Genomic DNA, 15,074 nt, shown 5'->3' on the forward strand with positions numbered 1-15,074 from the left:
CAATGCTACTTTCTACCATGCCAATACAGTATTCTCTTATTTAAACTGTAGATCATGAAGTATCATGTACTTTGTCTTCTGGGAATTGGCTATCTGGCTTTCCAGCCTGGAAATTCATACAGAAAAGGTGCTGAAAAGTAAGTGTTTTGTGTTCTTTTTTGTGTTTTTTTATTTTTTAAACATCTGGAGAGAGATCTTCTGCTGCTTACCAGAACGCATGAAGATGCATAGTCGTGAAACCCTGTTACCCTGATGTCAGTTACCTGTCCAGTTTTGCCGAGCAAGTGAATCCTTATGCAATCCCCCTTTTAGTATCGGCCATTTTGTAGGATACGTGCAACTGTTTAAGCTGGGTAGGGATGCGTTTTAACATTTTGTTTCCACACTGCTCGTCAATTCTTGTGCTGCATTTATTGTCTTTATTGTTGGCGTTCACTATTGCAGCCATGATTTGTGTTTGCACACATAGCGTTGCTAATGGACCTCGTACGTAGACATTTGTTCATGTGTACTTGTGGTGTTCAATTTGAGCATAACCTTGCAGACACACATTGTTGTGCCTTTAGAAGTATTTACAAATCATGTTGGGCTGTGTCGAAAGCTATCTTTATACACAACATGGATGACATTGTAAAACATCCTATTCGATGGGAAACCAGGGTGGTGTGGGGAGGGGGCTGGTGTTTTCTGCAGTGTTCATGTGTGCATGCTAGGCAAAGCTTCCTGTCATCTACTGCCATCCTTTCTCTGGCAAGCTGCAGATCCCCAGCTTAGAATTGAGCCACAAGTGCACTACTCCGTTACTGCACCTACCTTTTCTCCTATCCGGCAGCCGTCAAACCCCCACGCACACTTCTCCCTGCATCTTTGGTTTATGTGACAAACTGAGACTTTCACCTCCTGGTCTCTGAGCTACTCTCTCTCATCCTTCCTGATCGCTGATATGTGCCTGAGCTGAGCCCCACTTCCTCCGTGGGGGTACTGGTCAATTATTAAAAACACTTTATCACTGGGTAACACAGCCATTCTGAATCAAACAAAGTTTTGGCTCTCCACGTCCTGGAATATAGTCAATTGTGTGAGAAGTGTAAGGTTTCTATACTGAGTTAATTAGGGTTGACTTTCAAACGGGGAGGCCATTGTCTGAATTACTTGTTCAAAGCTTCAGGCCCAAACTAAATCAATTCCACCTTATTTGTTGAAATATAGAACTTGGGTGTGGTGTTGTCCTTCACAAGTAAATCTCTATGGGGAGAAGCATGAACTGTCAGTGGGCATTGAAAATCTGAGGAACAATGATGTGGGGGGTCCTGAGTGGAATACACATTTATGCATGCTGAAGCTTTAGAACATGCCACCAATATCCATGATGAAGAGCTCTTAGGATCTGAGATGGCGGTATGATTTTATCCAATGGAAGATATATTTTGAACCCCCTCCTGCCCCCGTCCCCAGCTTGATCTTTAGAAATTTAGTAGGTATAGAACCCCTCGTACAAATGCCAGACATCAACTGCTCTGGTATATAGTACATATTGAAACGCGTGTAACTGCCAAGGCCAACCGGCACTCGTAGGACCAGTCTGAAGGGCAGGGAGAGCACAATCCACTGCATCCTCCCTATTCTAAGGTAATCACTTTGCTCACTGCTTCTCCTCTCCAATCTGTAATTTGTGACCCTCTCACAGCCCTCCCCCTTCCTCCCTCAACCGCCATCTCTCCTCCTGCCTCTTCTACTCTCGACTACTTATCTCTATCTCCCTACCGAATTGGAACCCATCCTTCGCACCACCAGCCCATCTTGGCCGTCTATCCACCAGTTTGCTCTGCAAATAGTCATACATTTAGTCCCAAACACCTGCCCTCGTCTCTCTGAGCTCTTTAACCTCTTTGCTGGATTCTTCTTTGCTGTCTTCAAATCAGCAACTGTCCTACGCCTTTTGAAGAAACTCTCTGCTGACCCAGCAATCCTGACAAACTATCACAGATTCCCTCCTACCTCATTAATCAAAGGTCCTAGAGTGTGTGGACTTTAACCCGATCACGAAGTACCTTGGAGATAATTGCGTGGCAATCCACTTCAATCTGGCCTCCTTAGTAAATGCCCCATCGAGACTGCACTGTCTCCAACGTTCTCTCTGATGCTCACCATGCCAAACTCTTGTATACTCAACCCTTTGGACCTCTGCTGCTGCTGCTTTCAACACTATTGACCACTCCTCTCTCCTCCTCGCACTCTTTAGGACTGTGGGTTTCCAAATCTGCTCTAGCCTGGATTTGCTCCTACTTGGAAGCTCACTCCTTTTTCTTCCTTGAACTCCGACTCTCCCTCCCACTGTGGTGTCCCTCAAGGGGACATGGACCTCTCCCTCTATAGCTCTGCCCTATCTAGTTTTCTGATCCTTTTGGCTGTCGCTTTTACCTCTTGGCAGACGACTAAAATCTTTTCCTCCTTTCTGTTTTTCCTGAGCCATATTGGAACAGATTACCAATTGTTTCATTGTAGTCTGTCACTGGATGACTCTCTGCCTCATACTGAACTCACAAACTGGTGTAGTCTATCGCCCGACTGCCAATCATCCCTACCTTAACGTCCCCTCCTCCATATTCTTCCTGTCTGATGTTCTTGCTTTCTCTCTGAAGACTTGCAATCTTGGGATCCCTGTTGATAGCAATATCTGATTGGATCAATTTATCACTGCCACCTGGTCTGCTTCTCGTTTTAACCTTCTCAACATTCATAAAATTCACCTGTTTCTTACTCGCCACGCCGCAAAAAACTCTAATCTCCACCTTTGTGCTCAGCAAACTAGAGCCCTGCTCATGCCTTTTCCTTGGCCTTCCTCCCTACTCCTTTATCACTCTAGACAAAGCCCTCAGCTTTACTACCCGCACTCTGTACAACCTGCCCGTAGCCTCCTCCACTTCTATATACCATGCTGGTTGGCTCTGCATGCACAACTGCTCCCGTTTCAAGTTCCTGCTCCTTGCTTACAAAACTGTTAATGGCCCTGCTGCTCACTAACTGACTGCCTTGTTTACTCTGCTTTTCCTCTGTACTCCAACTCTTGTCCCAATCTGCAACGGGGCATCCTCACTTCTGCTTTTGTTTCCTACTCGCCCGCTCTATTGGAACACGCTGCCCCTCACAACGAAAGCAGCCAGACTGCGGATCTCTTGAAAGGTGGGCTTAAAATTCACCTACTGGCCAATGAGGGAGCTCCTCCCCTCCCCCCTATCCTCCGCTCCCTCCATCCTCCCTACCTAATTCCAGTACCACAAAATAATGTTATCTATTTGTATAGTATACCTCTTTAGTTTTCCGGACTTAAAGGGATACTCTAGTAAAAATTTTTATTTCAAAAATAGATAGGCCACATTAAAAAAAAAAATACTAGCATCCTCCGTTTTAAAAGTTCCTATGTAAAATTTTGAGATATTCAAGCTCAAAATTCGAAAAAGCAAGCCCAGGGGGGCCGCCATTTTGTGAAATGGAGGCCCTCCTGTGCTGGCTTTTGCTTTTGCGGCACTAATGAAGGAAAAGCCAGCCAGCTGTAGTAAACAAAGTCTACCGCTGGGTGGCTTTCCCTTCATTAGTGCCGGGACTCGGAGGACGCTGACCGGAGACCAGAGCAGGAAAGCTGCAGCTGAATCTCGGTAAGTGCTATTTTTTTTACAAAAAAATAAGCACTAGCTGCGTTTTTTTTTCTAAGTTTTCCGGGCTGGAGGAGCCCTGGTTTGTGAATAGCCATCACTGACTGTGCGCGAGGAAGATTTAGAAGAAGTTGTCATAGATTTGGGCCACTAACAAGTGAAAGAGTTTGTGAACAGTGTTGCATAGAGTGGACATTCAGCTATCCACCAAGGGGAAGAGAGTGGGGGGGAAGAGAGATTGACTCCAGCTGAAGAAAAGCCAATGAGTTCAGCACAGGCAGTGAGTCGGAGGAAACTGATAGTGAACGGACTGTGTTAAGCCCAAAGTTGCAGTGGCAACGTTTCCATAAAAGAAAAGATGATAAACAAAGGTCTTTTGTGAACAAGCAAGCTATTGGGGTTAGAGTGGTGTGGCGCTGCATGGGCACTCATTCGAAAGACTCTAACGAATACCCCGCTCCTGAACAAGGAGGATATCTTGAATTGAGAACTACAAGAACCAAGAGGCCCTAGGGGAGGCCAGTGAGAGATGTCAAAGTGGTCAAACGGGTTGAGTCAAAACCTCTTGTACAGGCCAAAGTCTTCAACACGTTGAGAAAGAATTGAAAAGCTAAGTGAACTGCATTGTGGTGACCAATGTGAACCCGAGTGAGGGATGTCCACAGTGAGGTCTAAGCCCGATTGAGGGAGACTGACGACGTGAAGGGGATTGGAGCCTGTCTGAGGGGGGATCCTAGGGTGAGGAGTAATCGCCTAATGTGAATATTAGTAGAAGGAACATTTGTTTGTGATACATCATGCCTTCTGAAGCAAGAGACTTGGGCAAAGAAAGCTCTGATATCGAAGAAGAGGAAAAGTAAACCCGTACTGGAGAAGCCCAGGAGTGTGCTGTGCTCAAGAGTCCCGTCTTGTCCTGTGTTAAAAACTTGGAGAAGGGAGACCCTGTCCATATCATCCTGACTTATCATTTTGAGAACACTTCTTTGTTTGTGAACATTATCCCACACTATTTTGTAGCATAGCGGTAAGGATCGGCAATAGTTTTTTCTTGGTATAGGCCCTTTTTATTTGACTAGAGTACTTGACAGTAGGTTTAGAACCCTACTTGGGGGGCTTTAGGGGAGATAAGGGAGGAGGAAAGCTCTTGGCTAACAGCAATTGTTGTGCCGATATTTAAGAAGGGCTCATGCTGATATTCCTGTTGAACTGCCCCACGAAGATCTTTACAGACTTAATCCTAAGAGATCTGCGAAATTGGGCTAAAGAGAATGGCAGGCTGGACCACTTTCAAACAGGGTTCACCTGGGGCGTAGGGACAGACATGAATGGATTTGTGCTGGAACTAATAAAAAAAAAAAAGGGGGCAATGACAAAAAATAAACCTCTCTACGTTGCCTTTATAGAATTTTCCATGGCCTTCGAGAGAGTACCAAGAAATGTGCTATGGTCAAAACTGCACAAATGGGGTTGTCCGCCTGCCCTACTGGTAATCCTGATTATATTAGACACAGGCACTACTATGTCCGTGCGCTTGGACAGAGAAGGTAGATTAACCGCTCCGATTTAACTCGGCAAGAGGTTTGAGCAAGGTTGTCTACTGGCACTGCTTCCATTTATTCTCTTTTTGATTCGACTTGGGTGACGACGCCTTGGATAAGCATTTCTTTCCACCGAAATTAAACACCATAATGATCAATTATTTACTATGAGCAGATGATTTGATCCTAATGGATCAAACTCCTGTTGGGCTCCAGCACCAGTTAAATGCGCTGGGGGTATATATTAAGAATGTATCGATCAGCGTCCCCAAGTCAAAAATTCTTATCTTGCAAAAGGGCCCAGGAGGGCAGGAGGAGGCTTCAATTGGATGGCTGGTAAGGAACCTCTTGAAAAGGTGGACCATTTTCCATATTTGGGCTTCTCTATTTTTCCTAACGATGGCAAAGCCCGATGGTTTAACGTAAAGTAACAAAAGGTTACGGCACTGGCGGCACAAGCAGTTGGGTTAAATAAAAAATGTTTTCTTTTCGGTCATTCCGGTCAATGAGTTCTACTGTAAGAAGGTAGTCCCGGTGATGACTTACGGTGCTGAGACATTCTTTTCGCTTGGAGGGCAATGGGCCAAGCTTGAAGGTGTAGGAGGAGAACCTTGAAGTTGCCAGTACCAGTCCTAAGGTACGAAATGGGTTTGATATTGTTGGAGGATTCGGTTAAATGGAAAAAAGTTACTGTGAAAGATCTATCTGGCGGAAGAGGTGTCAATGTGGGGATCTTAAAGTGTGGTTTAGAGTTTAAGTGTCCTGTCGGTCTAGTAGAATGGCACCAACGTGTCTAGACATTTTAGAGGATATTGATTCTTCTTATGAATCCTCTAAAAGTAAAAAAACAAATAATAATAATAAAAAAAAAGTCTTGGAGGCAGACTGGATTGAGCCAAAGGAAATATCACCTATTTTCGGGTCTATTGTTCGATGCTAGACCCCTTAATACACTGCGGTACCCCTTAATATGCTCCCGTACTCATCTGAGGAAATGTCCTGGTTCTTATTGGCGTGGGCAGGCCGTGCGACTTCGGTTGAATTTGTTCTCTACTAATGCAATTTTGGGTGCCTGTGGTGGAATTCCTCGAAGTGAAAGGTGTTGTAGATTTTGTAAAATGGCAAGTGGTTGAAACAACATACCATTTGCGGCTTATTTGCGTGAACTGATTATGCAACGCCAGACCAATTTTTCCGCACCTTTTGAAGGATTTTAAGGAGGCTCAGCAAGGGTTGGCGTAGCAATGCATTTTCACTGATAAATCCTTCCTTCAAATGGTTGCTGGTGGCAATGCGCCTAATAAAGCAAGTTTGTTAGAATTTAGTCTGGGTCTGAGATTAACGCAATTACAGGACTGGAGTTCATCAAACCGCTCCTCATAACAAGGTTTTACTTACATTTAGTGTTACCCATGTGATGTATTTAATATTACATTTTGGGAAGGTGTTAGCAGGTTTCTCCCTTTATATATTTGTTTTAGGGTATTAAATAGAGTTGTAATGTAATGCAATTTACATAATTGATTATTTTTGAAGCATGTTGGGGTGTTTGTTTATGTGATATGTTTCCCTTTATTCTTTTTGTATACACTTCTTGCTTTTTTACTACTGTGATGTTTAATATGTTTACATGTTGGCTGATCTTATATTTGAAAAGTTCTTTGTGAACTAAAACACATTACATAAACAAATTTAAAAGAAAGAGGTACACTAGGCTTTGGCGAAGCTGATAACCCTGTTAACATTGAAGAAAGGAACGGAGAAGAGCCTACGATCTATCTCGGCCTAGCCTTTGCCCAGTGAAATGATCCAGCTCTCCCTGAAGCTTTTCTACAAGCTATGCCTGAAGGAGAAGGTATGAAGAAGGGAAGTCCCTTGTTTCTTCCTAAAGCAGGAGTTGCTATATAGAAGAGAAACCTCTACAGAACGCTTAATAAAGACAGTTAGTAATCCCCAAGACCCACCGAAAGGTTGTACTGGAAATTGCACATTCCCATCTCACTGAGGGGCACTTAGGACAATCTAAATCCCAGGCACATATCCGTGGGAAATTCACGCCGATATAAAGACCTATATCCAGACGTGTCAGATCTGCCAGAAAACCAGCACGCACATCCCATTACCTGCCCCTCTGAATTCCTTACCAATCATAGAAATCCCTTTTTCAAGAATCGGGATGGACATCATTGGCCCTCCAGAAACATCCAGATTAGGCAACAAATATGTCCTTGTGACTGTTGACTATGCAACCAGATGCCCCAAAGCGTTCCCAATGCAAAATATCACAAAGAAAATCCTTAAACACCTTCTACTGTATTTCTCCAGGGTCGGTTTCCCCAGGGAAATACTAACCGATCAAGGTTTGAATTTTGAGTAAGCTTATGACAGAAGTGTCAGATTTCAATTTTGCTAACTATATAAATGCAACGGTTGCGGTATTTATCCGTGAAAAGAAAGACTGACCTGCTCTTCTTTGGAGTACAATGCAAATCTCAGTGATGAGTGTAGGTCGTGGCCCAGAAAGCCTGCCCCTAATAGAGAAAAATAAAGGACTCGGGAGGAGTTCATCTTGGGAGTGACTCACTTCACTGTGGATGTCTCCTGCCTCAACGTTGCTATGGGGACCAAGAGGATGATGGATTCCTAAGAAGTCAAAGAGCTACTCTATATTACCACCTTATGAACTTCTGTGTACCATCCTCAAACCTATGGCTTGGTGGAAAGATTCAATAAAACTCTGAAATTAATCCTACGAAAATTTGTAGATGAGGACGGGAAAGATGGGACCGAATGATCCCTTGGGCTCTATTTGCAGGAAGGAAAACCACTCTGGCCTCGACCAGATTCTCTCCTTTTGAACTGCTTTATGGTAGAGAACCCAGAGATGTCCTGGACATGCTTTGGAAAACCTGTGAAGAACGAGAGGAGGCGCCCATTCCCATCTTGCAAACTGCTACTAGAATGCAAGAGCATATGAGACTTGTTCGAGATCTAGTCTGTACTCCTATGGAAAAGGCACAGAGTCAACAAAAATCCACTTCTGACAAGAAAGTGAGCCTAAGATCGTTTTTCATAGGACAGAAAGTATTGGTCTCCTTATCCCCCTCAGAAAACAAGCTTGTCTTTAAGTGGCATGGGCCCCATGAAATATTAGAACAGGCAGGAACCTGTACTTATAAAGTAGCCCAACCGGACTAGAAACAAAGTCAATTTCTACCACGGAAATCTCCTAAAGGAGTGGAAAGAGAACCCGTCGGCCACCCATGGCAAAGTACTATCCTGTTTGGTTCCAGAAGAAATAGACCGCTTTGAATTAATTCCTTCAGAGCTATTCAATCGACAACAAGAGGATCTAGTAACTTCATTTCCTGATGGATTTTCAGAAAAACCAGGAAGAACAAAAGGCACCTACCACTATATTAGAGCACCTAATTGAAAAGTGGTTTATTTGAAGCTGTATAGACTCCCAGAAGCACGTAAACAGATAGTGGTAGTAAACAAAATGTTGAAATCCAATATTATCAAGCCTTCTTCAAGCCCATGGTGCTCCCCTATCATATTAGTCACTAAATCTGACCACTCCTGGAGGTTTTGCATAGATTTCCGTCAAGTCAATACAATCTCCGATGTCGATGGCTATCCCATGCCACGCATCGATGACCTAATTGTCTGATCCGCCACCTTTCTATCCACCCTATATGTAACAAAAGGGAACTGGCAAGTCCCCATTTATGGGCCAGATAAGGAAAAGATAGCGTTTTTCAACACCCCTAGGAATATTTCAATTCAAAGTCCTCCCTTTCAGGTTACACGGTCCCTTTCCAATGGCTCATGGATAAAATCTTGCAGCCTTATTCCGATTTCTGTGGAGCTTATATTGAAAATATTGTAATTTATAGTAAAACCCTGGAGGACCATCTCTTCCATTTGTATACTATTAGGAAAGTCCTCAGAGAGGCTGGCCTAACTGCTAATTGATCTAAATGCAGACTGGTCTAATCCGCCGTAAAATACCTCTGCTTCTTTGTAGGAAATGGGTACGTAAACCTCAACATGAGAAAGTGAAAGCCGTATTAGATACACCAACATCCAATACCAAAAGGGTTCTTCGAGCATTTCCAGGGTTAATAGGATATTACCGTAGGTTTATCCCTAATTTTTCAGACGAATCAGCTAAGCTGACAGATAAACTTAAGAACGTTGAACCCCAGGACCTTCATTGGATTGACAAGGATGATATATGATATAACGCCTTGAAACAAAAACTGTGCCAGAACCTGATCTTAAAGGTAGTAGATTTCTCTAAAGATTTCATATTGCAAACAGATGCCTCCCTTACAGGGTTGGGAGCAGTCCTATCTTAAGTTTGCAACGGGTTAGAATATCCCATCTTGTTTACAAGTCGCAAGCTTTTCCCACGTGAACAAAGTTACTCAGTGCTGGAATTGGACGCCCTGGCCATCAAGTGGGCCATAATCCACCTCAGATGCTACCTCTTAGGAAGTAAATTCAGATTAGTCACAGACCATTCTCCCCTAGTTAGGATTAGCCAACGCAAGACTCCAACCATCATGTCATGCAATGGTTTCTAGACCTGCAACCCTACTGTTTATTTTTTTTATTTTATTTTTATTTTTATGTTTTAATTTTTTTTATTAAAATGTATTAGTGTTCATTTGTTATACATATAAAAATTGCGATTCTGTAGTGATTTCACTCATTGTTTTCATTCATATGGATCACTCGGTCTAGCAAGTTCTTCTGTCTTCAGTCTTATGGCGACAGTTTTTCTTAACTTTTCCGACTTTTTTTCTTCTTATCTGTCACTTCCATAATGTTGTTCCCGAATAAGATGGGGCTCAATTCGTTCATTCCCATTTTATAATCACCCTTCAACGTCTTCAAGTTTGTGGTGCTAGATGTCTAAGCTTCTGTCATTTTACTTTTCCGTTTCTTCCATAATGTTGTTCCAGAATTGCTTGATGGGGAAAGACTAGTTCTTTGTTTCCCCAGAAGGATTTTCACCCTACTGTTTCACTGTGGAACACTGAAAAGGAAAAGACCAGGGGAATGTATTCCTTTCTCGATTCCCATGTGAAACGGATGCGGCTGCATCGTATGGAGAAAGGGTATGTGAGAAACCTGAAGGTGTCTCACCCGCTAGTCCCCGGGGATCTGTCATCCAGGTGGCCCATCACTATTGGATCCAGTTCTTGGGGGTGGACCAGTGCGGGAGGATTACCTGGATGGGGGGGGGGCGCTCTTAGGGGAGTGGAAGTGGAACACCAAAGGCTGAGATGCGGTACCCCCTTCCTTATAACACCTTTTTACCATCCCAGGATCCGTAGGATATTTAGAAACTCTACGCCCCCCGCCCCTTCCCCTTTTCCTACACAAACACTTTCTCACACTGCGAAAGACAACGGACTAACACCAGACATTTTCCAACACAAGGGTCAGGCATAGTCAGACAATTGCCGATAACTACACAAACCTGACAGCCCTTTCCCTTCCCCAGCACTGCGGAGCACGAGACCACACTTTGAGCAAGGCTGAACGCACGAGGAAGCAGCCATTCCGGGACGGCAGTTCAAACAGAGGATAAAGCTGTGGAAACGGAAACCACGACAAGGAGGGAATTGCCCTTGCCCTTTTCAAGCCAGAGCCACAAAGCCTTCGATAAAAGAACAGTAAGACTGGGAAGTGCAGCTGGTGATTGGTGTTGCAAATGCCAACGGTACACAGGCCCCTCCTGCACTGATAGCCAGGGTTGGGAAAAGAGCTTGCAGCATTGGTACCGTCCTGGACTCTAGCGGAAGAAAAGCCAACAAGTTTAGCATAGCCAGTGAATCGGTGGACTCTGATAGTGAGGCGGACTGTGTTCAGCTCAAAGTTGCAGTGGCAACATTCGCGTAAAAGAAAAGAAGATAATAGACCAAGGGCTTTTGTGAAACAAGCAAGGTATTGGGATTAGAGTGGTCCAGCGCTGTGTGGGTGCTCCTTCAAATACTCCAAACGAATACCCTGCTCCTGAACAAGGAGGCTATGTTGAGTTGAGAAAACTACAAGAACCAAGCAGCCATGTGGGAGGCCACCGAGCGATGTCAAACTCGTCATCCAAGCGTCAAGTCACAGCCCCTTGTACAGTTGAGTCTTTGACTACATTGTGGTGACAAACGTGAAACCGACAGAGGGATGTCCACACTGAGCTGTTGGTCTGAGCCCGATTGAGGGAGGCTGACGTTGTGAAGGGGATTGGAGCTCGGATGAGGGGGATCCTCGGGTGAAGGGTAATCACCTGACGTGAAGATTATTAGAAGGAACTTTTGTTTGTGATAGATCAGGCCCTCTGAAGCAAGAGACTTTGCATAAAAGAGACTTGGGCACATAAGGCCCTGATATCAAAGAAAATGAACTGTAAACTCATACTGGAGAAGCCCAGGAGTGTGCTGTGCTCAAGAGTCCCGCCTTGTCCAGTGCTAAAAACATGGGCAAGGGAGACCCTGTCTATATCATCCTGACTTATCATTTTGAGAACACTTCTTTCTTTGTGATCATTATCCCACACTATTTTGTAGCATAGCGGGAAGGATTGGCAATAGGTGTTTCTTAGTATAGGCCCGTTTTATTTGACTAGACTCCACTAGGACTGTATTATGATTATTTAATGGTTCTAGCTTGATCCCATCTTACATTTAGGTTTAGATTAGGCGTTTATCTCACCCATTCCTACGGTTTAATTAACACCCTTCAACTGTGATCACTTGTGTCTGTCTTGTTTTGATACCATGCCTTCCTTACAGTATGGAATGAAGATGTAGATTGAAACAAAACAAGTCATGTATGTATCTCTTGGTACAAGTGTGGTGTTTAAAGAGAACTGAATGGGTGGCAGGAATGGTCGAAGAAACAAATCCCAGTCGTAACGTGACCCTTAACGCAAGTATCGGTCTACAACCGCCTGTGGTCTGGGGGCGAGATTGTCTTGGATTGAATTGTGTGTAGTCACTCGGGTCTTTTAGGATCCTCCACTTTTTTCTGTTAAATTTGCTGAATGGCATTGGGCCACCCAGGCTTTTTTCTCTTTAATTGACAATTGGTCTTCTTCCTGTGTTTTTAGTAGTAGACTTTGTCTTGTCATTATTTTCACACCCCCTGGTCAGTGACGCTATGTCAGCTTTGACAGCCGTTGCTGGCTTTGGTTGATGCAGAGCCGCCACAAGCTCAGACCTCTGAGGAATAGGTACCCATCGCTGTTTTGAGGGTGCAGCAAATCCTTCAGGCTTGGGCTCTCAATGAGATCTGCTAAGCCAGGTTTTCAATTAAAACTCCTTGCTCCGGTTTTCAGTGAGTACTTCTGTGATTAAATGACTACTGCCCTGCAAAAGTACATGGATGAGTAGTAGCTTCTCTAAACTCCTACTCGTCTCCAATCTTCTAATAGAACAGTGATCTTAATCATGAAGGTGAAACTGGCACAACATGAATGGTACACCTTCTTCACCCTTTTAAGGTAGCATGGGCTGATACTCTTCAAGATGATGTGAGCTGTCATGGAAGCATCTAAAACAACAATAATACGGTTAGTACCAAAATAAAAAAAAGTCTGATCCAGGTTCTATACAAAATAAGGTGAGAAAAACCGTTATAAACACTTAACAACCCACCACTGTAATGAGATGCACAGAGAATGCAAACTTTGAGAGACAAGGGCACTCTGGTTATTGAAGACCAGGGGTCTGCAGGCAAGGAAACATATGAAAAAGTCTAAGTTCAAGAATGTTAAGGAATAATGCGGGGGGTCTTAATTCTCCCTAGGGTCCATAGACAAAGGCTGGTGGAAGGAACCACTTACCTTCTTTCAGACACTGTACAGCGTTGAGCTAGGATTCCAGCCGCTTCTTAAGGTTTGAGTGAATGATTTGACTCTACTGAATGCAACAACGTGGTGTGATTCACACCAGTGGCAACGGCTCGTGGCTCAAAGCTTGAGACAGGTAGGCGATATATAAGTCGGCATAGGTTGCATGCTCAATGGTGTCTCGATAAAAGGAAAGCTGAAATTTGGCATCAATAATGAGATGGCTTACTTCATCTTAACTCTAATGTGCTACCGGGACCCCTAGGAAATCTAAGTCTGTCTCCTGCCTTTCTGATGTAGGAAGTTTGCCAGTGACGCTTGCAGGGCTTGCCACTTCAAGTATCAGTGTTTAGCTGCTGTTAGGCTTTCCTCCAGCTTTTCCCTTCAAATGTATAGGTTAGGGTTAGGGTCTGTACCCTACTTGTAAATCCTTGTCTTCACTCCAATGGATGGGGCAGTTTTTATCTGAACAAGCCTCCAGTGAAATCTTCAAGATGGTTCTTCCAGATGCTTCCCCAAAGGCAGCTCATGAAAATTCAATTCAGGGGAGAGAGGACAGCAGTCACATTCCTTGTACAGTCAGTTTGCCACATTGGATTGGTACATTCCAAGCCTCCTATTTTGGCCTAATGTTGGTGGTGCAACAAGGGTTACCCCTTGTGATGTCGGCTCCCACAATGATTTCTCTGCAGGAAGTTAGCTGGGTGTCTCCGGAATGAAGAGGGAGTCTTGAAAAATAAAGATTTTCCATAATAACTTACTAGAAAGTCTTAATTCTAATTAAGACACGGAGGCGAGCATTATGCTTCTCTTCATTAAATAATTAAAGGAAGCGCTCAGCAGCAAGATATTTTTTTTTTTTCTAAAACAGAAAAAATATACAGAACAATGAAGGTGATGTAGAATGTCCTGAAAGTCTAAAGAAATGACGTGAACTATGTTTTCCAGGAGTCTGCAGGATGTTCAGCATAGGATCACCCACATGTGACCAATATCCTCCAATGACAGGCCAAATCCCCACATAAACAGCCTTGAGTATGATGCACTTCCTCTTTCAAAGCTGCGAACTGCATTAACGGAAGAATCTGAACTGGAGACAACTCGAAACAGCAGGTGGAAGAGGAGGAGGAGGAGGAGGAGGAGGAGATCTCTGAAGAACAGTTCTGCCTTCAAAATTATGTCAGTTATCAACATAAACACATAATCACTGTGCATGGTACATTCTATTTTTTCGCCAGGTGGGATAATGCTCGCCTCCGTGTCTTTAATAGAATTAAGACTTTCTAGTAAGTTATTATGGAAAATCTTTATTCTATGTCAAGACCGGAGGCTCCCATTATGCTAGTTTAAAGCTTACTTACCACAATAGATGCCGGCTGTTCTACCGGTTTTAGGTAGAATTGCTTGAATAATGATTTGCTTGCCCAGTCTGCCATTCTCATGATGTCTTCCAGTCGGATTACGACTTGGAATGCCTTAGAAGCCATAGCTCCTCTTACGGGGTGAGCTCTGAAGTGCAAGGTATCTATTCCTGCTTGGGTTAATGTCCACCTCACCCAGCGTGCCAGAGTCAGGGCAGAAACAGGTTTATGCGGCTTATGCAAAGCTATTAGGAGTTGTCCGTCGGCCGAAACTCTGAGGGGAGCAGTGACCTTCTCGTAAGCCTTTAGACATCTGACTAAGCAGATCTTGGGCTGCTCTCCGAAGGCAGGATAAGAAATCACTCTTGAGTTGCACTTTGTTCTTCTATGTATATGGAATACTATGCCATCAGGTGAAAAGGTCCTGCCTGCCAGATCGAGGGCTCTGACATCAGAGACCCTCCTGCAGGAGACAAGACAGAGGAGTGTAGCGAGTTTGCCGGATAAGGCAGTATGAGATAATTCCTCGTTATCAGGCCAGGATCAGGAATAGGTTCAACACTTTGACATCCCATAGCTTACCGTAAAGAGAGGGGGGCGGAGCTGTGAGTGACGCCCTTAAGCAATCTGCATACTAGGTGATGCTCACCTGCTGGAGTTC

The 15,074-nt window shown here is 44.0% G+C and overlaps 1 protein-coding gene across 2 annotated transcripts in view; it reads left to right on the forward strand.

Moving 5' to 3' along the window:
• RNASET2 (ribonuclease T2) overlaps positions 1-15,074 on the forward strand; it is a 522,081-nt gene that overhangs the window by 84,744 nt on the left and 422,263 nt on the right. For both annotated transcript variants that reach the window (XM_069607702.1, XM_069607703.1), the window contains exon 2: positions 52-137. In XM_069607702.1, coding sequence (XP_069463803.1) covers positions 55-137 — 83 coding nt within the window. In that variant the 5' untranslated portion in view covers positions 52-54. The remainder of the gene's footprint in view (positions 1-51; positions 138-15,074) is intronic.

The sequence above is a fragment of the Ambystoma mexicanum genome, chromosome 4q (assembly GCF_040938575.1).
Source record: "Ambystoma mexicanum isolate Mex_15411 chromosome 4q, UKY_AmexF1_1, whole genome shotgun sequence".
NCBI classification, from domain to species: domain Eukaryota; kingdom Metazoa; phylum Chordata; class Amphibia; order Caudata; family Ambystomatidae; genus Ambystoma; species Ambystoma mexicanum.